The sequence below is a fragment of the Leopardus geoffroyi genome, chromosome E3 (genome assembly GCF_018350155.1).
Source record: "Leopardus geoffroyi isolate Oge1 chromosome E3, O.geoffroyi_Oge1_pat1.0, whole genome shotgun sequence".
Lineage (NCBI taxonomy): Eukaryota > Metazoa > Chordata > Mammalia > Carnivora > Felidae > Leopardus > Leopardus geoffroyi.
Genome location: NC_059340.1, coordinates 26,451,713 through 26,474,911, shown reverse-complemented (window position 1 = coordinate 26,474,911; position 23,199 = coordinate 26,451,713). Strand labels below are relative to the sequence as shown.

The window sequence follows — 23,199 nt, the reverse complement described above, 5'->3', positions numbered from 1 at the left end:
AAGGTGGTAAATTTTATGTTGTGTGTATTTTACCACAATAAGAGGAAAAGAAAGAGATGGGTGTTCAACTGTGTTTGATTTGATTGACCTTGATATTTTCCCCCTGAAAAACCACTCCTTTCTCTTTAAGTTAGGTAGAAAATGGATGAGGAGAACAGTGCAGGATAAAAGCCAAGCAACTATGAAAAGGCCCTTCAAAGAATACAAAGAAAAAGTTTTGTAGTTCCTCCCATATTTTTATGCAGACATCAGAAATTCCAAGTTGAAGCTCTGCACTTAGGGGAAGAGAAAATTTCATCCACTTCTGGCAGCTGGCTGGGCTGGTAGGCGTGACCCTCCCCCCCAAATGAGAACTTGAAGTTCTCATCATTAGCCTTAACTTTCTTGTTCTTAAATGTTGTGGGTGAGTGGAAAGACTTGTTTTATTCTGTGTAAAACATGCTTCATGGCCAGTTGTTAATAATATGGGCTCTAGCAGCAGACAGATCTGTTTGAATCTGTATGTCAGGTTATTGATAACTTTGGGTGGGTTATTTAACTTCTGAACCACAATTTCCTGTTCATAAAACAGGAATAATAATAGTTCCCACCTGTGAAGATTGAATTGGATGGTTAGTCCACATTTGGGCCTTGGCACAGTGCCAGGCACATAGTAAATCCACAGTAAATATTAGCTGATGTTGTTGCTGTTATTATTACTGCTTCCATCTTCCTTAGATCAAGAGTTGCATGCTCTACCGAGTAAGCTAACCAGGCATCCCAGGGCATCTGTTGAAAAAACCAGCAGGTGGCCTTCTTATATAGTTCATCAGGGACACCATGCATGCTCCCATCTCAAGGCCTTTGCACTTGCTGTTTATTCTTTGCACTTGGCAACTCTCAATCACAGTACCTTCTCTTGCTTCATTCAGGATTCTTCTTGAATATCTGTTCTGGTCACCCTTTCCAAAATGGCACCCCCTCATCACTCTCCAGCTTCTTACTTTGCTTTGTTTTCTGCCTATCACTTACCAATCACCTGACATCATACTGAATATTCACTTGTTTGTCTCTTGCCTGTCATCCTGACCGGAATGTGAGCTCCGTAAGGGTAGAGGTTGCTTGACTTGTTCATCCTGTATCCCCAGCCCCTAGAACACTGGCACATACTAGGTACATAATAAATATTTTAGTGAATAACTGAATCCCTTAAATTATCTCTCTGATGAAGGCATTTGAAAACAAAGAACAAACTGTTCTGTTCCATTTTAAAAGCCCTTCTCTGGGATCGACACAGGCACTTACACACAGACTTTTGTGGGAAGGTACTTTTGTACCAGGATCCTTGAACTCAACAGCTGTGCTTGTTAATCCCCAAGAGATCACTCTTGAGAAAAGTGTATTCATTTTAGCATTGGACTTTGTGAACCACCTCTGCACCAAGCCTCGTAAGGTGAAGAAATGAAGTGTGCGAGGGGAAATTACGGTCCCCCAAACAGGCTTGAAAGGAGAGCACCAGCTGAAAGCTAATGGGGTGTGTTTAATTCATCTGAGTATTGGACAGAAAAGATTGTCTTCATTCGGAATTTCTGTCCTGAGTGCTGATATCTCCTGACAGGTGGGCAGACTTCCCTGGCAAAAGTCAGACATTGTATTGTGCAAAAGGAATGCTAAAAATGGGCGTTGCATCAGATTACCCTCAGCTTTCCTCTTGATGGTGCACAGCCATCTCTTGATAGCCTCAGAGGGTTGGTCACGACCTTTGTGATTTGATAAGAAATCTCTGCCCACGGTTCCTCTAGTGGGAACTCCACATAGACAGATTTATCTTCTTAAGGAATCTTCTTGGTGTTTGCTGGCCCATGAATACATTTTCAGTCTACTTTTCAGTTTCACTATCACCTTACCTTCCCAACCAGAAGATCCCCAAATGCCCTTTCCTTTAGGCTGTATTGCAGGTATTTGTGAACCACCCCCATAGTAAAATTGGTTGTGAGCATTTTCTAACACATGGAGAATGTTTATAAGCTATTAGGGAGATCTAGGTCATGTATACGAGCTGATAAAGTAGAGTAAAACTTCTGTACTTCTCAACGTTCTGGAGGTCTTGGTTTTAGGTGGGGATCCCAATATTAGACCTCTAGCATGTGAAGTAGAGTGCCCCCAAGGATGGCTGTGGGTATCCCTTCTGCCGGTTCCACTCAAATAGAGGCCTACTCCCTCCATTGACGTGTGGTTCCATATGTTCACTCTCTCATTTGACAGATGTGTATTGAGGACCTTCGACTTGCCAAGAACAGTGCTGGGTGCTTTAGAAACATCATCCACCTCTTGATGAGCTCAGAGGAAGCAATAACAAGAAGAATGATAATAATGTTAAGAATAGCAAAAATCTAGGGACACCTGGGTGGCTCATTCGGTTGAGCATCCGACTCTTGGTTTCAGCTCAGGTCATGATCTCAGGGTTCATGGGATTGAGCCCCATGTTGAGCTCTGCAGTGACAGCATGGAGCCTGCTTGGGATTCTCTCTTTCCCTCTCTCTCCGCCCCTCCCCAGCTTGCATGCTTGTGTGCATGTGCATATACACTCTCTCTCTCTCTCTCTCAAAATAAATTAATTAAAAAAAAAGAAGAATAGCAAAATCTAGTGTTATTGCTTCTTTTGCTATGTGCCAGGCATTGGATTAAGTGTTTTACAAGCATTATCTCCTTTATGCTTTATGCTGATCATGTAAAGTAGGCAGGTAGGTACTACTATTATTTCATGTGTAGATGAACCAACCAAGGCCTAGAAACCCTAAGTGACTTGCCCAACATCACACAGTGATAAGTGGTAAGGCCAGAGTTTAAGCCCAGGTCTGACTGTCCTCAGAATCCCATCTCTCTCTTTTATTTTTATTTTTATTTTTTTGCATTCTTACTAGAAATGTATGAGCGTTCCCATTGTTCTATGTCCTTACCAGTACTTAGTATGGTCAGTCTTTTTTAGTTTTAGCCATTTTAGTGGGTGTGTAGTAAATCTCATTTTGTGTATACGTGTTTTTTAATCAAGTTTCTCAAGATATATATTACATACAGTAAAATTTACCTTTTGTGTTGTATAGTCTTTCAGTCTTGACAACTGCATATAGTGTAACTACCCCCGTAATCAAGGCATAGAAACATTTATATCATCTCCCAAAATTCTCTCAGGCTGTCCCTCTGTAGTTAACCCCTGTCCCTACCACCAGCCTTGGATGCTCACTGATCTGTTTTCTGCCCCTCTGGTTTTGCCTTTTCCAGAATGTCAGATAAATGGAATCATAAAAAATATAGCCTTTGCATCTGGCTTCCTTCACTGGACCTGATGCATCAGGTTCCTGCATGTGGTTGTGGAGATCAGTAGTCTCTTCCTTTTTACCGTTGAGTGGTATAGCACCCCAATATAGCACCCCAATAAGAGAGAGCTCTTAATCCTGGTGATGAATTAGCACGTGTGAGTTTAACAAAAGACTGGCTTATCTATTACCTATGGACTGCAATGGTTTCAAGCCTCACTGTATATCAAGGTCATCCTTGGAAAGATTTTCTTTTTAAATTCTAATACCCAAGGCCTCATTCCCCTGAGATTTTTGTTCAACTGGCCAGGGTGAGAATAAGAGATTGGCAGTTTTTAAAAGACCCCTGACGTGCAGCCAGATTTAAGACCCACCAGTGAATTGGAATCCACTTTGCTACCTATCTACTAGATGATCCAGTGCAAATCACTATCCTCGGAATCTCAGTTTCTTTCTCTTTGAGACTGATAATAGCTGCCCAGCTCACCACGTTAGCATAAAGATCAAAATGTTCTTCAGTGGCACCACACAAGAAAGTGTCCTGTGAATTCTAGCTGCAGAAATGAATGGTATCACTATGGGTATAATTATCTATCAATGTCTTCCCTATTTGAAAAGTACCCTATTTGAGGTTCTGTTTCCTAAACACATCAGAGAGGTTTTCAAGAGCAGATGGAGAGAGTAGTCTTTCTCTGTCAATTTTATGTGTGCTATTAGAAGATTGCTTGAGGTATGAGAGTAGCTGGAACGCCAAGGAGCAGATGGAGACGAGAAGTGGGATAAACACACCCATTCCCGAGGGGTGGTGATGTGGGCAGATCTGGGCATGGCTGTAGACCACGATCTTCTGCCGGATGGGTTAAGTCAGCACTAATTTGCGGAAAGTAAACACTGATGTAACTAAAAGGACAAGGCAAGCAGAGGCATGGCGTCAAGGATTCAATAAAAGTCCTCACCTCAGAGCAAGGGAGGAGAGGCCTCCTTGTCACTGGCAAACGTCATATGAAACAAGAGGTCCTTTTACAACCACATCTGACCACCTCAGAACACATTGCAAGGAGGAGCATGTCAGTTTGGGTATGGAAATGGATGGCCATCTTTGTATGAAAAAAGTCTTTCATTGATATTTTTATTATAAAATGGAAGATATTCATGGTAAACAAAACCCATACAGAAATAATGTCTTAGCTTGGGCTGCTGTATAACAGGATGCCACAGATTGGGGAACTTAAGAACAGACTTTTATTTCTTACAGTTCTGAAGGCTGGGAGCCTCAAGATCAAGGTGCCGGCATATTCGGTGTCTGGTGAAAAACTTCTTCCTGGCTTGCAGATGGCTGCCTTCTTGCTGTGTCCACTTATGGCAGAGAGAGAGAGACAGAAAGAACAAGTTCTCTGATTTCCTCTTGTAAGAGTACTAACCTCGTCATGAGGATCCTATCCTGGTGACTTCATCTAATCCTAATTACTACTCCCTAATCTCATCATGTTGGGGGCTGCAATTTGAGGAGAACACATTCAGTCCATAACAAGTACTTTTTTTTAATTAAAAAATTTTTTTTTATTTTTGAGAGAAAGAGCCAGAGTGCGAGCAAGGGAGGGACAGAGTGGGGAGGGACAGAGAGAGAGGGAGACACAGAATCTGAAGCAGGCTCTGGGCTATGAGCTTTCAGCACAGAGCCCAACGCAGAGCTTGAACTTGTGAACTGTGAGATTGTGACCTGAGCTGAAGTTGGACACTTAACTGACTGAGCCACCCAGGTGGTACCTTATAGTTTATATATAACAAGTACTTTATTTTTTTTTTATTTTTTTATTTTTTATAACAAGTACTTTAAAGTTAAATGTGGAACTCTCCATTCTTGTCCTACTCTAAACCTGTTTCCCAGATAAAACCACTGTTAACAATTTGGTGTGTTTCTTTTTAGTGTTTTTCTTTTGTACATGTGAACATTTATGTATATTTATTGTGTTTTTTATAAATATGGGCACACACTCTACATCCTGAGTACTGCCTTTCTTTTAGCATTGAGGATAGCTTTCCACATCAGCACACGTAGATCTGTTCTGAGTATTTGTATTTGTGGGGTTTTTTAATGTTAATTTTTGAGAGAGAGAGTACAAGCAGATGTGGGGCAGAGAGAAAAGAGAACAAAAGATCTGAAGAGGGCTCTGCACTTACAGCAGTGAGCCTGATGTGGGCCTCGAACTCATGAACCCGTGAGGTCATGACCTGACCCAAAGTCAGATGCTCAACCCATTGAGTCACCCAGGTGCCCGCTGAGCATTTGTATTTGAAGGAAAACACACTGTTCATGTAGTTGGAAGGTACGAATTTGGCCAATTTCGCATTCAAGATATTCCCAACCCAAAGTGAGCCCTGAAGTGGCAGGACCTGAGGAAAACCTGAGGAGTGGATATTGATTTGTATTTTGTCAGCCAGCCCAACAATTAGTGACTTAAGGACCAGCCTTTTTCCTTCTGCTTTTTTGTGACTGTTGCCTTCCCCAGATTGTTAGTCAGCTTTACAGCTTTCTTGACTTCCTCTTCCTCCTTTCCAGAGGGGGGTGTCTCCTGGTGCAGCTGTTCAGGGAAGGGGTGGGGGGGTGATTTCCTCTCTTTTTGTGCGTCATTAGCCCTCACTCTGGCTTTCCTCTGGGGACAGCCGCCCAACCAGGTGAGCCAGTGTCATTTAAAGCAGCGTTCCCATTCTCAGGCAGAGGGTGATTGTGGTTTCTGGGTGACTCCAGGGTCCGCTTCTGGGTGAAGTCCGGGGTGACCTGGGTGGCCCAGGTGAAGAGGGATGGCGTCTGGCACAGAGACAGTGGCAGACAACTTGGTGCATGTCCCATTTTCTTTGTAAAGGGTATGCTGCCTAGAACTCCTATTCAAGACAATTCTTTTTCTAATACTTGGCAATTTTCTAGGCTAACTCGAAGGCAGTCTAATAGCATAAAGGTTAAGCAGGCATGCTCTACAATTAGATCAACTTCATTCACTGATATTCACTCACTAGTGTTTATTGAGTACCTGCTATGGGGCAGGCAGGCGTTGGTCTAGATGCTGGGAGTACTGCAGGGAATAAGACCAAGTCCCTGCCCTCATGGAACTGGCATTCTTGCCATAGACTATACAGATAAAAATAAATACATAATGTCAAGAAGTGTGTCAGCTAGCTATTGTCACAATAATGCTGCTTAACAAACCACCCCAAAACTCAGTGGCTCACAACATACATTTATTTCCTACTCACATGCCAGCAGACCAGCCAGATTTCAGCTGTTCCAAATTGTGTTTGGCTGCGCTTGGCTCTAGGCTGTTGGGTTCTATGTAGTTTTGTCCAGGGTCTGTCATTCTTCTGAGATCAGCAGCTGCCAAGGCCATGTTCTTTTTACATCAGAGATCAAAAGCTCTCAAAGGGGTGAGGAAAAACACACACAAGTCTTAAGGCCTAGTCTGGGACGTGCCACTTCCCCACTCGTTCCAATAGCCTAAGCAAGTCACATGGCCAACGCCAACATCAATGAAGCTGAGAAGAGAGGCATTCTCTCACTTAGTTTCCATCAGGCCAGCATCCACAATGACTCCCCTGTGATCCCCACCTCCTGGTATTCTCATTTCTGAAGCATCCCTTCCCACAACTATACCAGGGTTGATATGTGTAACCAATAGAATATGGCAGAAAGAATGGCATGCCACTTCCAAGATTAGGTTATAAATGACATTGCAGCCTTGGTGTCTCTCTCTCTCTCTCTCTCTCTCTCTCTCTCTCTCTGTCTTGGATCATTCACTCTGGGAGAAGCCAGCTGCCATGTCACGAGGAGCTCTACAGAGACACCCACATACAAGAACTGAGACCTCCACCCAATAGCTACATGAGTGAACCATCTTAGAAGCAGCTCCTCCAGCCCCACCAAACCTTCAGGTGACTACAGGCCCAGCTAACATCCTAGTTGTAACCTTGTGAGAGACCTTGAGCCAGAACCACCCAGCTGAGCCTCACCTGGATTCCTGAGCCTCAGAAGCTGTGTGAGATAAGTGTTCATTGCCATTGTGAGCTGCCAAATTTTGGGAGGTCACTTACTATGCAGCAGGGGAAACGAACACAATAACTCAGGCCGCTGTAGAGAAACCAAACTGTAGGAGATTAGAAGTAGAAGCAGGAAAACTATTGTAATATCCACATCCCTGCTACTCAAATTGGGGTCTGAGGACCAGTGGGGTCATCGTCACGTGACAAATCGTTGGCAGTGCAGAATCTAGGCCCCACCCCATACCGCTAGAATCAGAATCTGTATCTTAACAGGATTCCCAGATGAGTCTTTGCATACAAAAGTTTGAGAGGAAGAGCTGTAGGGGACAGCCTGAGTAGTTGGAGTACCATGATGTGGGTTTGAATCCTAGCTCATCAACCCTGTGACCTTTAATAAGGTCACATTTTCCCAAGCCTCAGTTTTCTTTCCTGTAAAATGGGGATAATAGTGCTGCCTTCACAGAGTTATATGTGAGGGTATAAATGAAAAGGTGTATGTTAAGTGCTTAGCATAGTGCCTAACACATGGTTAGGGTTTCCTGTTATTACTTGATCTCATCAATGCATTTTCTTCCCTAATATTCCCGATCATTTCCTGATAGTTTGCCTTAATGTTTTTTCCAGTCTATTTATTTATTTTTGAGAGAGAGACTGAGAGCACAAGCAAGGGAGGAGCAGAGAGAGAGAGAGAAAAACACACAGAAGTTTCCAGGCTCCGCGCCGTCAGTACAGAGCCCGATGCAGGGCTTGAACCCACGAACCATGAGATCATGACCTGAGCTGAAGTCAGATGCTTAACTGACCGAGCCACCCAGGTGCCCCAACCTTAATTTTTTTTTAATTCCCTGTCAAAGAAAATCCTGTTTTGCAAAATGTCCTTGAGCTTGTCAGAAAGACCTCTGTCTGTGCCCAGCATGGTTCCAGTGATACCCCAGAATGAAGGCACCTGATTTCCACAGTCATTTCCCAGGCCCAGTTCTCAGGGCAATTTTCAGGGCCACCAGGCAGGCCAAAATAGGCCACAGCACTATTAATAGTGAGTTTAGCCTGCTTGGGGCCTAGCTTCCCAGGCCAGTCTCTTCCCCTTCCCCCTGCCTCGTCCCGTGGTTGTTTAAATATACTCTGGGTTATTTCTGCAAGTGGATTTTCCTTAATATGCTCAGAAAATGCTATGCCATGCTATGTCTGTGGCCAGACAGTCTGCAACTCCCGCCCCCCTTTTTATTTGCTGAGTCTCAACGCATCCCAAATACGTGGTGAAAACTGATAAGCCAAATTCTGGTGGTGTTGTGATGAATAAATGACGGAACTACGTATTGGTGGGACTGGATTCATAATCTGCAGGTCCTAGTGTAAAATAAAAACACAGGGCCCTTGGTTCAAAGTTTTAAGAATTTCTAGATGGTGACAACAAGGGTGTGAAAACAATGTAAGGCCCTTCTAAGCACAGGGCCTGTGTGACTGTACAGGGTGCCCGTGAAGCCAGCCCTATGTATTAGTTGCATCTGATGCACCCAATACTCTGCCTGGTGGTAGTACTGGCCAAAATTACAACTTTTCCAGAGTGTTTCTCTTTAAAGGGCTAATCAATTTCCCTTCAAGGCAAAGTATGTGGGTAAATTGTACAGCTGTAATGTAAGCCCTCCTGCTGCTCAATCTTAGTGACTTAAACCACAGCAATTGATTCTTGTTCACAGTCCTCTGGGTTAACTGGGTAGTTCTTCTGCTGATTTCTCCTCTACTCACTCACGTGGCTGCGTTCGGTTGGTGCATTTAATGGTGAATGATGCATTCAGGACCTTCAACTGTGTGTGGGATGTCCCTACATGGCTCCCCACTGGGGCTCTGAGTCTGGCACTCCAACCTCATCTGTACCACTTTCAGCATGCACCCTTTGGCCATGATGGACCTCTCCAGCAGTTCTGTGGTATTCTTGGCCTAGATGACCTCCTGGGCTGGGCTGGAAGTTCCAAGGTGGCCCCAGGCACATGTCTGGGGCTCTTCAGTTCTCTTCCACATGGCCTGTCATCCTCCAGTGGGCCAGACCAGTTTCCTTACATTATGGAAAAAACATTCTAGAAATAGAAGCGTCAAGCCTTCTTGAGGCCCAGACTCTGAAACTTGCACAGCAGCTCTTCAGTTACCTTCTATTGGTCAAAGCAAGTCATGAGGCTCACCTAGATTCGAAAGAGGGGGGATAGGGGCGCCTGGGCGGCTCAGTTGGTTGAGCATCCGACTTCGGCTCAGGTCATGATCTCACGGTTCATGGGTTCAAGCCCTGCATCAGGCTCTGTGCTGACAGCTCAGAGCCTGGAGCCTGCTTCAGATTCTTTGTCTCCTTCTCACTCTCTGCCCCTCCCCCACTCATGCTCTGTCTTTCTCTGTCTCTCAAAAATAAATAAATGTTAAAAAAAAAAAATTAAAAAAAAAAAAAAGAAAGAGGGGGGCTAGACTCCCCTGCTTAATGAGAAGAGTGGTACAGTTTTCCAAGGGGCAGGGATCCAGGGAGCTGGGATTCACTAGGGGAACAATGCAACAGTTCTCATACAGTAGTCTACATCAGAATGATCTGGAAAGCCTCCTAAACACACAGATTGCTGGGCCTCAACTCCAGAGTATCAGAGTCAGTAGGATTGCAACAGCCTGAGCACTTACATTTCAAACTAGCTCTCAAGAGATGTTGAAGCTGCTAGTATAAGGACCTCACTTTGAGAGCCACTGGTGGAGGGGTGAAGTGTCTACAGTTTTGAGCAGTGGCTCTCAACCTTGACTGCACATTAGAAACATCTGGGCAGCCATAACTATATAAATGTCAGTTACGGGTATCAATGGTAAGAAGAAGATCAAAGCATTGTGCGATAATATAGTCTTTGACATCATTCACTTGGCTGTAATTCATATCATTGGAAAGTTCATCGAATCCCTTAAATACTTTTGCAACTTAATAATTCCCTGATTATTTGGGTAAACAAGTACCAAGGAAAGTTGGATGAACTTTATCTCAACTGTCATCCCCGAGCTGTTGGGGGAAATTCCGCTTTTTCCAAGTATATACTGCAATATGATATTATTGTTCAAGGAACTTTAGTTTAAAAAATAGGTGTGGCTTCCTAGGAGAGGGCCTTTCTAGAATTGCACTGAAAAGACTACCCCACCAAAAAGCAGTTGCTGTTCATGAGTCATACAGATCCTGTCTCCTGACCACACACTAATAGCCTGAGAAGTCCTTCTTGACTCTGATTTTAAGAATTTGAATAATCAACGTGGCATTGTGTAAGAACTGAGATAAAAATCTGCGGGTGTTAAAGCAGATGTCAGTCTCAACATTAAGTTCATTCTTCACATATTCTTTGGTTAGAGCAGTTTCAAACTCTTCAGATCATTAGAATCACCTGGGGTTCTTGCTAAACATACATGTTGGTTCCACCTCACATGCAATGAATCAGAGCCTACAAGGCAAGATCCTGAGATTCTATTTTTTTCATGTTTATTTATTGGGGGGAGGGGGAGAGGTGCGCAGAGAGAGAGGGAGAGAGAGAATCCCAAGCCTCTGACAGAGGGCTCAAACTCATGAACTGTGAGATCATGACCTGAGCCGAAATCAAGAGTCAGATGCTTAACTGACTGAGCCACCCAGGAGCCCCCGTGAGATTCCACTTTTAACAAGGGCCCTAAGTGATCTCAATATCATCAGGTGAATTTAGAGAATTGTCTTAAGGGAATAATGTGTGTGCAATACATACAGAAAAATGGAAGGGGCACCAAGGGAAGCTTGGGGCTACAATTCTTTTTTTTTTTTTTTTTTATGTTTATTTTTGAGAGACAGAGAGGTGGAGTACAAGCAGGGGAGGGGCAGAGAGAGGGAGACACAGAATCCAAAGCAGGCTCCAGACTGCTGTGAGATCATGACCTAAGCCAAAGATGATTGGACGTTCAACCAACTGAGCCACCCAGGCACCCCTGGGGGCTATAATTCTAATGCCCAATTAAGGATAAGAGCAGGGGCTGACAAACTATAGCCTGTGGACCAACTCTGGCCCACTGTTTAAATAAAGTTTACTAGAATGCAGCCATGCCCATTTTTAAAAATACATATTGGGTATGATTTTTTTTGTGCTATAATGACAGAGTCATTGGGACAGACACTATATGGCCCATAAAGCCAAAAATATTGGGGCACCTGAGTGGCTCAGTGGTTAAGTGTCTGACTTCAGCTCAAGTCATGATCTCACGGTTTGTGAGCCCTGTGTTGGGCCCTGTGCTGACAGCTCAGAGCCGGGAGCCTGATTCAGATTCTGTGTCTCCCTCTCTCTTCCTCCCCCACTGGCTCGCTCTCTCTCTCTCTCTCTCTCTCAAAAATGAATAAACATTAAAAAAATTAAAAAATAATATTTACTATCTGATGTTTAAAAAAAAACCTGTATTGACTCCTGCATAAAAAACATGACCTCAGACCTGGAAATGGAACTAGGGCTCTCAGTGACTATGAGCTTATAATAAAAAATAAACCAACAAGGAATGGAGGCAGGGGAAGGGGGGGAGGGACAGCCAGTAAGTACAACCAACTGGAGAATCCAAGGCCTCAAGGGTGGCAATTTGAGACTGTGAAATAAGTACGTTTAAGATGATTATAGAAATATACTAAAAAGTTTTTTTAAAGAATATAAGCCTTGCTAAATAGGGGAGTAAGAAAAAAAAGGATCAGATTTGAAAAAGAACTAAGTACAACCTCTAGAAATGAAAACAATTTAGGGACACCTAGGTGGCTCCGTTGGTTGAGCATCCAACTTTGGCTCAGGTCATGATTTCACGTCTCATGGGTTCAAGCTCCACATTGGGCTCTGTGCTGACAGCGTGGAGCCTGCTTCAGATCCTCTGTCCCCACCTCTGTCTGCCCCTTCCCCACTCACACACACTCTCTGTCTCTCATAAATAAATAAACATTTAAAAAAGCTTAAAAAAAAAAAGAAAAGAAAACAATTTAGCAAACAGGCTAAAGCCATGCTTCTCAAACTCCAGTAAGCTTCAGAATCACTTGGAGAGTTTGTTAAACATAGATTCCTGGCCCCTCTCTATTCAGTTCTGACTTCATAGGTCTTAGGTGGAACCCATGAATTTGCATGTCTAATGAGCTCAAGTAATGCCAATGGTGCTGATCCATGGGCCATATTTTGGGTGTGCATTAAATAGTAGACAGACACAGCTGGAGGAGTAATTACTATTCAGAGAGAGATCTGGGAGAAAGAAGGCAGCAGGGAGCTAGAGTGGGAAATTGGGGAAAGCAGTTGAGACAAGGAGAAGGTCAAACACAAGTCTAATAGAAATTGCAGAGGGTGACAACAGAATGAGTGGGTGAGAGGCAGTGTTGATAGAGATCTTTGGGTGAGAATATCCCAAAGTTGAAGAAACATGAATCCCAAACTAGATACATGAGGACAGAATCACAGCAAAATGCTACCTGGTGAAACTGGTATGCCACAAGCAAGGAGGAAGTCTTAAAACTGTTTTGAAAGAAGGATTGCCTACGAAGGAAGAACAATGAGACTGATCAAGATTACTGATCAGGGGCGCCTGGGTGGCTCGGTCAGTTAAGTGTCCAACTTCAGTCAGGTCGTGATCTCGTGGTTCATGAGTTCAAGCCCTGTGCTGACAGCTCAGAGCCTGGAGCCTGCTTTGGATTCTGTGTCTCCCTCTCTCTCTCTGCCCCACTCCCACTTATGCTCTGTCTCTCTTTCTCTCAAAAAATGAATAAACATTAAAAAAAAAATTAAAAGAAAAGATTACGGATCAGCAGGAGTGCCTGGGTGGCTCACTTGGTTAAGCATTCGACTATTGGTTTCAGTTCAGGTGTGGATCTCATGATTTTGTGAGTCTGAGCCCTGCATTGGTTCTGTGCTAACAGCATGAAGTCTGCTTGGGATTCTCTTTCTCTCCTTCTTTCTCTGCCCCTCCCCTGCTCACACTATGTCTCTCTCAAAATAAATAAATAAACCTAAAAAAAAATTACTGATCAGCAGTAGCACATGCCAGAAAACGGTGAAGTGTGTTCTAACTCTATGGGAAAGTAACATTCAACAGAGAATTATATTAAATTAATTATCTAATAATAGATCTATTATTTATTATTTACTAAATTATCATTTTATTAATCAACTTATTATTAATCAATTTACTAAATTATCATTCAAGAGCAATGGCTAAATACATTTTCAAACACATCTCTCACTGGAGGAACTACTAAATGATGTACTTGAGTTAGAAGGAAATTGAATCCACAAGGAAGGAGTGGGAGCAGAATGCAAGAAACGATAGTGAATGAGGAAGCTGCTACATCTAAATAGACATTGACTATTTTATATATACATATATATATATATACACACATACACACACGTACACTTATGTACATATACTGCATGTGCATATATACATATATACACATATGTATACATATATACACACAACACACACATATACACACACCAGTGGGGGAATAAATGAGGGGAAACTAAAATACTGGACAACAAACATGAGAGATGAGAGTGGGACGTTAAAGTCTTCTAAAGTCCCGTAAGTGCTTCAGGGGAAGTTGGACAGACTCATTTTTTACTTTAAGTTATTACATTGTAATGACATATTCAAAAAATATATAATATGAACTAACAAATCAGTGGAAGGGGAAAAATGGAATACAAAAATCTAATTCAGGGGTGCCTGGCTGGCTCAGTGGTAGAGTGTGCGGCTCTTGATCTTGGGTTTGTAGGTTCCAGCCCCATGTTGGGTGTAGAGATTACTTAAAAAAATAAAATCTTAAAAGAAAAAAAAAGAAAATCCAATGCAATAGAAAGCAGGAAAGGAAAAAAAAAGTAAAAGCATGATAAATAAAAACATTTGGTGAATTAGGTTAATAAAATATTACTGATCACAATAAGTGTAAATAGAATAAACTCTGATTTTTCAGATTGGATTAAAAAGAAATCTGCCTCTATGCTAGAGGTACAGGTAACACAAAATGACCCAGAATAGTTGAAAGTAAAGAGATGAAAAAGATACATGGCACAAATACCAACCAAAAGGAAAGTGATCTTGCATTCTTAACATCAGATAAAACAGACTTTGAAAGAAAAAAACATTTTCAGAGATAAAGTGGGTCCTTAATGATAAAAGAATATCTGGTATTTTCTATTGGATTAGACTTTTTAAAATGTTATTCACAACCCACTAAAGTGAATTTACTACTCGCTAAAGTGCTGAACCCACTGTTTAAAAAATATTTTTCTAGGAACGCCTGGTTGGCTCAGTAGGTTGAGTGTCCAACTCTTGATTTCGGCTCTGGTCATGATCCCAGGGTTGTGGGATTGAGCTCCACATCAGGCTCCACACTTAGTGTGGAACCTGCTTAATATTCTCTCCCTCCCTCCCTCCCTCTCTCTCTCTCTCTCTCTCTCTTTCTTCCTCTGCCCCCTCCCCTACTTGCACGCTCTCTCTCTTAAAAAATTAAAAAAGTATATATTTCTCTAGAACACATTTCTGCTCCTCCCTGAAAGCCCCCAGCAACTTCTAAGAGGCATACTATCTTAGTACGGATGAATGTCTGGGACACTTCCACAATACCAGGAAATATGTTATATCTACAGGTTTTTATAATTTGTTCCTAAAAACAGTATGGAACACTCATAACTACCAGAATGAGAAACCAACTTTTGTTTCATTTTGCCAAAGATCTGAAAAGAAATAAAGAAGAAATGAAGAAATGAAGCTTACTTGCAGAGAGAAAATGGAACGTATGAGAGAGTTGGGAACTGTGAATATTTCATTAGGTATTTGCAAGAGAATTTGCAAACATATATTTCCTTCTTGTTGAAATCCACTTTTCCCGGGTATAAAATCCTTCACTATTATCGTTAGTATATCAAGTCATGGCAAGGATGTGGTAAGGACCTTCTGAGGTGTCTCACACCCAGTTGGAGGCTGACTCTTGCCAACACGACTGAAGTGCTGACCGTTGTGTTGTTTCTCCAGCATCTTTCCAGGAACTGTACTATACTGAAAGTTTCTTCCTCCAAAGCAACTAGAAAAACCCCAAGGAATCCTCCAGAGAAAATAGGCGTTGCTATGTTATTGTCTGTTTTGCCAAGAAGCAAAGAAAACAACTGAGCTAAGAGGAATTCAGAAGTATGAAGGGTAATTTCCAAGTCCCAGCCATAGGGCCCCTCTCTTCTTCCCTGCCTGCAGTCACCATCCTACGGCCCTGATATCTCTCTACTGGTTGAGTAATGCCTACAGTTATATAATTGTAAGATCATTTATGTATTCAATAAACTGTAAGCCCTTGGGAAGAGACCGCACTTCCAATTTTATGAATCACTGGCTCTTCAGCCAGTTGGCTCCGTGTCCTACCAGCGGTTGTAGGATGCAACCCCAGAGCTGAACTCAGATTATTCTTACTACTTTATTAGTTGATGTAAGAAATTGCTAAAACAGGGAGGGCTTACTGTGGACCACACAATATCTCATCTTGTTTTCACACCAGTGCAATGAAGGAAATATGTATACTATCTCCATTTTACAGGAGAGGAAATCAAGGCTCAGACAGTTTAAGTAACTTGCTCATAGGTTCCTCAGCTTGTCATTTGCAGAGCTGAGATTCAACTTCAGTCTTTCCGATAGAGAGTTGGATTTCTTAAACAATGTGGTGTCCTGTTTTGGCTTTCATCAGAGTAATAGATAATTAAGAGAATTTGATTGGTTCATGGGCATTTTTTTAAAAAATTCACATCCACTTAATGGAGTTTTCTTTCTTGGCTTACCCAAAGTCAAGTACACAATAATGTGTGTATTACTCGGTGTGCGTATCTTGGAAGAGCAGATGGACTCCATGTGGTAATTTAAACAAGTAAAAGTAGGAAGCCACTCGTAAAGGAGACTTCTTTTTTTAAAAGCAATGAAACTGTTGATATGTTAAACATTACACTGCACTCTACGGTATTTGCTGATTGGCACAGCCACTGCCATTTAAATTGATTCCGTAATCATGACTATAATGACCGGGATTAGCCCTGTTCAATGGGTGCATGCTTTCCCCAGGGCTCACAAAAGCCTTCTCTGGGGATCCAGGCTTTCCTGGTAATGAGAAGTTAACTAACAAGGCTGCCATGCTCAACTTTAGTAAATAGCAGTCCTTGCTTTCCAAATGAAGGAAATCAAGAAAAACATGAAGGGTCTCTGGCCAGACAGAGGAAAATCACCCTAAACTGGTCAGCAGAATCCTGAGAACATCTGTAGCCTTCTGGAATGATGAATGAAATGGTGTTTCTGTTTGTTAAATATTAAAGTAATTGAGAGTTCAGGGGATTGTCGGGGAAATTCATCAGTTATTCTTAAGTTAAAGAACTCTTGTTTGCCTCTCAGCAGCCTGTTAATTTAAAATTTAAACACTTGTATTCCTAAAACAATATCTGCTCTTTGTAAACGTCCCAAACAATCCAATCCAGAAAAATATGGAGTAAAAAGCTAAAGCTCCCTCCCCCATTTTACTTCCTTCCTAGAGGAACCCACGCTCTGTGTCTTCTTCCAAACTATACGAATACATCAGTTATACAGAAAGAATTTGACTACAATAAAATCTAGTCAACTTGCTGATTATAATTAGTGTTAACCTTTGTTTAGTGGTTCAGAAGATCTTTCATCTTTATTAGCATTATGAGTATTAGTTGTCATGGTGCAGAAATGTGGGGGTTTCTGCGTGCTTGGATCCAGATAAACAGAAGTTCCTGGAAAAGATGTGGATAACCTCCTTTTTAGCTGCCCATGAGGGTTTGAGTTTGCTTAGCCTACAGAACAGAGATGTTGAAGGTACCTAATCTTTTGAACGTAAGACTTTAGGAAACACTAAAAACATTTGTTTGTAATTTAAAAGATTTGGGGAATTACTTTATGTTCTATGACATTAATAAAGGGCCATTTTACTCTCTGAAATTTGCATTTATGCTGGTATATATGTATACATTATATACAAAGTACTATACATACATGTGTACACAAGATATACATATAAAGTATTTGCATACATAGTACTTTGTATATATAATTTTAAAAATATACTTTATAGATAATTTGTATATTTTCTTTTTTCCTTAAACAAGAGTAGCTGCCATTTAGAAGTTCAGAAGAAAACAGTCTTTTTTATCTTGGGAAAAAAAATCACTTGAGTAGTTTTCTTAAGATAACTAAGGCACCCCATGCTCTGAGAAATGAAGTAATAGGAAGGACTTTATTTTTCTTGAGTTTGTTAAGGCCATTTCTCCAAATGCCTCTTGGTGAGTAGCGCTCTGATCTGCATGGGATCAGTCTGCATAAAGAACCAAGGATCTTTCTGGAAGGGAAGGGACTGAGATCATCCTGACCCCAACATTGCTCCCTAAGGTTCCTTGTTATAAAAAGCCATGTGAGGCTTCTAGAGGACAACAGGACCCTTTGGAAACTCATCCAGGAAGCCTATATCCCAATGACCAGAGCAGGAAGTTTCAAGATCCAGTGTTTGTTTGAAAAAGCAGGAGGGTGGGCCCTGGCTTTGTGACATGATCACAGTAAGGCAGAACTGGACCACCATGACACTCTACCCACTCTCTCTCCATGACTAACTCTAGTTTATGCTTCAAAACTCACTCCAAGAGTCATCTCCTCCATGACGTGTTTCCTGACTGCTCCAGGCTGAGCTCAGTTCTCCTTCTGTATTCCCTTGTACTCACTGATATCCTTATGCTTACCACACCTTGGTGATCTCATTCCTGTACTCTATGTCTCCTACTAGATTCTCAGCCCCTCAAGAGCAGCTGGAAATCTCAAAACCATTTCCTAGATCTGTGACTCAGCAAGCTGATTCAATTGAGTTTCCTCATCCGTAAAATGGGCATAATCATTCTTGCCTCATTGGGTTGTTTTGATGGTTACATCTTGTAAAAGACTTAAACAATGCCTGGGACCTAAGTGCTCAATAAATATGAACTACAGAATAATAAAACTAAAACTTAATTAAAATTATCATCAGTAATCTGTTTATTGCCAAGGTATAGCACAAAGCCCAGTCTGCAGTAGACGCTTAGTCAATTGGTATTAAACTAATACATTGACTGTGATTCCTCTAGAACCGATATACTGGCCACCAGTTGTGTGTGATTATTGAGCACTTGGAATGTGTTTAGCCCACATTGGGCTGTGATGTCACTGCAAAATACACACTAGATGTTGAAGACTGTATGGAAAACGGAAAGTAAAATATTTCATAAATAATTTTTGTATTGATTACATGTTGAAATAATATTTTAGATCTTTGAGGTTAAATAAAATATATTCTTTTTTTAAGTTTATTTATTTTGGGAGAGACAGGGAGTGTGAATCGGGGAGAGGCAGAGAGAGAGGGAGAGAGAATCCCAAGCAGGCTCTGCCACTGTCAGCGCAGAGCCCAACATGGGGCTCGAACCCACGAATGGTGAGATTATGACCTGAGCTGAAATCAAGAGTTGGACGCTTAACCTGAGCCACCCAGATGCCCCAAAATAAAATATGTTCTTAAAAATAATCTCACTAACTTATTTTTACTTTTTAAAATGGAACTGCAAGGAAATGTAAAATTTCACATGAGGCTACTTTGTATTTCTGCTGAAGAGCACAGATCTAGAATGTTCTCAACCTACCATTCGTATAGCAAATCTTCACACAACGTCATTTACACTCAAATACTACATAAGCTGTAGGAGTTTAGATAAATCCTTTAAAACACTGATTCACTTAGAACCTAAAGCATATCCAGTTGGTTTGTAAAGGATTTCCCATGCAGAGTTAACAAGCTAATGTATAGAAGTTGTAGGAAAGAAACTAAAGCTTTGTGGGCATTTTCCAGGTTCGGTGTGATCCTGAGATTCAAGAATTGCGTCAGTGGCAGAAGAAACTGCGTGAAGACAACCACATTCACCAGCGAGTCAAGATTTTCTGGGCCAAACAAGAACAGAAAGGTTAGTTGTTTGATTCACAGTCCTTAGTTTATTTAGGAAAAGCCTGAGTCTTAGCCCAGGCTCAGAAAGAAGCCCTCTGGGTTCTTATGGGGTCCTTGTGTCTGCAGGGAACTCAGTCTGTGTGGGGGGGAAGTGGCTGCATATTAAGATTCTGCTCTAGAATGCCAGAGGTGATGTGATATAATTTATATGGCTATTTGCCTCACTCAGGGACAAATTCAGGGTCATCTTGTGTCTGCATGTCTTTTTTGTTCAAGCTATAAGACATCAAGGATAACCCCTCATTTTGGAAATACAGTGTCCATCAGTGTGACGGGTGGTTTTTTTTTTTAAGTTGTTGATTGTGTGTCTGAACTGAAATGATGCTTTATGCTTGTTCTATCCCCTTTTGTGAGAAATTAAACACACACACACATTTGTGCGCACACACACACACAAAGAACAAAGAATAGCAGCACCATTGCGTCCTATTTACTTTCCACATTTTTTGTTATAAAACTTTAATTTACTATTTATTTACAATAGGAAAATTAGAAAAACAACAACCAAGGGGCACCGGGCTGGCCCAGTCAGTAAAGTCTGTGACTCTTAATCTCGGTTGAGGTTGAGTGCAAGCCCCATGTGGGTCTAGAATTAACTTAATGTATTTTTATCAAAATATTTTTTTATTTTTTATTATTATTATTATACATTATATATATATATATATTTTATTTTAAAGAAAGTAAAAAAGAAAAACAACAGCCACAAAAGGGAAAAAAACAGAAATCCCACCACTGTTAATATTTTGGTGTATATCCTGCTGTACTTTTTCTGGTACAAACAGGTACAAATGAGTGTCTATAGATATTTTGTTAAAAATAGGATTTTACATCATTACAATCTGTCATGAACATATTCAGAACATCATTCTGGTCAACAACTAAAGAGCAGCATCATGAAGTTTAACAGGTGCATGGTATGGATTTAGTATCATTTATTCAACCAACAATATGGAAGGAGATTTGTGATATATAATCAAGTGGAAAAAATAGAAGAACCGTAAGTTTTCATCCATATATTAAAAATATATACATGGAAACACGGAGACGTCTAAACAGCCTGGAAGAATACATTAATGATACATGATACCTTTAGGATTTGTACGAGGTAGGGAGAGGTGCACTGTTGGAATCTTTAAAAAAAATTTTTTTTTATTTTAGACAGAGAGAGAGCATGAGCTAGGGAGAGAGGCAGAGGGAGGGATAGTGAGAGAGAAAGAATCCCAAGCAGGCTCCATGCTCACCGTGGAGCTGAATGTGGGGCTCAATCCCATGACCCTGTGATCACGTTCTGAACCAAAATCAAGAGTCAGATGCTCAATTGACTGAGCCATCTAGACGCCCCTGGAACCTTTTAAATAAATACATAATACTTTACCATTTATGAAAAAATAACCCTACTCACCTCAGCAGGCTACAGGCCGTCCATATTTTGAGTCCTCTCAACTCAACTCCCCATCCAGCCTGTCCCCTGTCACTAGGCTATAGTCCCTCCAGACTTTTCCATCCTTTCCATATGCCAATACCTCCCTCACCCAGAGGACACTGTACTTTCTTTCTTTTTTTTTTCTGCCAGATAACCCATCCTCAGCTGCTTCTCATCTTCCAGGCCTCCTTGAAATAGTATTTATTGAACACTCTCAACATGGTGGGGTCTAAACAAAAGCTTTCTTTTCTCCCCAGAAACTGTCTTCAATCCTGCCTTCTTGAATCTGTCTTTCCAGTCCCTTCATGGCATATTGGGTGGATTCCATGTCTTTTCTGTATGCTCTAATTTCAGAAAGCCCAGTCTAGTTTATTTTTATTTATTTATTTTTTTCAACGTTTTTATTTATTTTTTGGGACAGAGAGAGACAGAGCATGAACGGGGGAGGGGCAGAGAGAGAGGGAGACACAGAATCGGAAACAGGCTCCAGGCTCTGAGCCATCAGTCCAGAGCCTGACGCGGGGCTCGAACTCACGGACCACAAGATCGTGACCTGGCTGAAGTCAGACGCTTAACCGACTGCGCCACCCAGGCGCCCCAGAAAGCCCAGTCTAGTTTAAATTTCAATCTCACATCCCATTTAAATCTTACCCAACCCCCTCCGCCCTTCATCAGCGGGGGTGGGAGTGGGGGAAAGAACTATTAGATCTTTCACACTTCCACACTTTTCTTGTCAGAATCCCTTTCTCCTCTAGTGGGACGGGTGGGAGGGAGGGAGATACAGATCACTGTCTGTTGTGATCCTGTTTTGGCTGCCACTGCTTCTCTGGCTAAGGCTACCATTTGTGTCCTTTGGGCAGGCATCTCCATGCTGACTCTCTGACTCCTGTATTTCATATGCGTTCTTCCTGGGGGGAAACAACAGGTGGCAGAACACCCCTGTGGGGATCTGGATCCGTCTCTGCCTCTTCCACCACCACCCCAGATCTCACCTCTGCCAGTCCACTCCCAGCCTTTTGCTGTTGGGGATCTCCTTACCTAGTGGCCAGCCCTCTTGGTTGAGGCATCAGGAAGATAGTTCAAGTTGCCTCCCAGTGTCCACCTGACTCACTCTCATGGGTGGACATGCAGACCTCTCCATGGTCCTCCTTCTCTCTGCCCCAGTGTGTCTACCCAGGTCACACTGAACCTTCTCAGACAGGCAAGGGGGATGATCTGTATGTCAATCTGCCCTTAATGCAAATGTTCAACTAAATACTGAGATATCCTCAATTTAAAAAAATAATAATAATGTTTTATTTATTTTTGAGAGAGTGAGAGAGAGACAGAGTGTGAGCAGGAGAGGGGAAGAGAGAGGGAGTCACAGAATCCGAAGCAGGCTCCAGGCTCTGAGCTGTCAGCACAGAGTCTGATGAAGAGCTCAAACTCATGAACCACAAGATCCTGACCTGAGCTGAAGTGAGACGCTTAACTGACTGAGCCACCCAGGCACCCCACCCTCAACCTTTTTGAGGTGTTCTCTTGGCTCTTCCCTTCCCTGGATTAGGGTTTGGCTTGGGGGAAGCACCCACTCTTATCTAGCAGAGGAGAAAAAAAGCTCAGCACTTTTTAGACCAGCAATTCTCAATCTTTTTGGACTGTGACTCAGTAAGAAATAGCTTTATATTATAATCTAGTACATGCCCTCCTGTTCTATTGAGGTTTTGTTTTTTATTTTTATTTTTATTTTTTTTTAATTTTTTATTTTTTCAACGTTTATTTATTTTTGGGACAGAGAGAGACAAAGCATGAACGGGGGAGGGGCATAGAGAGAGGGAGACACAGAATCGGAAACAGGCTCCAGGCTCTGAGCCATCAGCCCATAGCCTGACGCGGGGCTCAAACTCACGGACCGCGAGATCGTGACCTGGCTGAAGTCGGACGCTTAACCGACTGCGCCACCCAGGCGCCCCTATTTTTATTTTTTTTAATGCTAGACATGACCAAGTAAATGAATTATATGGCCCACTAATGTGTCTTTACCCATGCTTTGAGATATACTGCATTGGTCCACTACTCCACAGCTCCTAAATATCTTCTCTCCCTTCCCTTCCTAGAGCCATCTACTTAGGTGGTGGTTGGGCGCCTTCTTCATAGACAATGGTTCTCAATACTGGCTGCACATTTGAATCACCTTGGGAGCTTTCTAAAAATACCAGTGCCATTGACAGAAAATCCTAGAAGTAATGAGCATTCTTAGTGTCCAGATATTGGTTTCTAAGTACACTTTAAACAGAATTCAGTTTCTTGGAGAAGTGGGGATGCCTGGGTGGCTCGGTCGATTAAGTGTCAGACTCTTGGTTTCGGCTCAGGTCACAGTCTCACAGTTTGTGAGTTTGAGCCCCGAGACT

General features: G+C 42.0%; 1 protein-coding gene and 1 long non-coding RNA gene across 8 annotated transcripts in view; one reads left to right on the top strand and one right to left on the bottom strand.

The window, feature by feature from the left end:
- The window catches only part of IQCK (IQ motif containing K), a 127,136-nt gene that overhangs the window by 68,076 nt on the left and 35,861 nt on the right, over window positions 1-23,199 (top strand). For all 7 annotated transcript variants that reach the window (XM_045461677.1, XM_045461672.1, XM_045461680.1 and 4 more), the window contains one exon: window positions 19,231-19,342. In XM_045461677.1, coding sequence (XP_045317633.1) covers window positions 19,231-19,342 — 112 coding nt within the window. The remainder of the gene's footprint in view (window positions 1-19,230; window positions 19,343-23,199) is intronic.
- Window positions 4,605-7,707, bottom strand: LOC123589513. Its single transcript, XR_006708372.1, has 3 exons — window positions 7,299-7,707; window positions 6,549-6,705; window positions 4,605-4,652 (listed from the first exon to the last, which is right to left on the bottom strand). It is a non-coding gene; the product is annotated as an uncharacterized LOC123589513 (long non-coding RNA).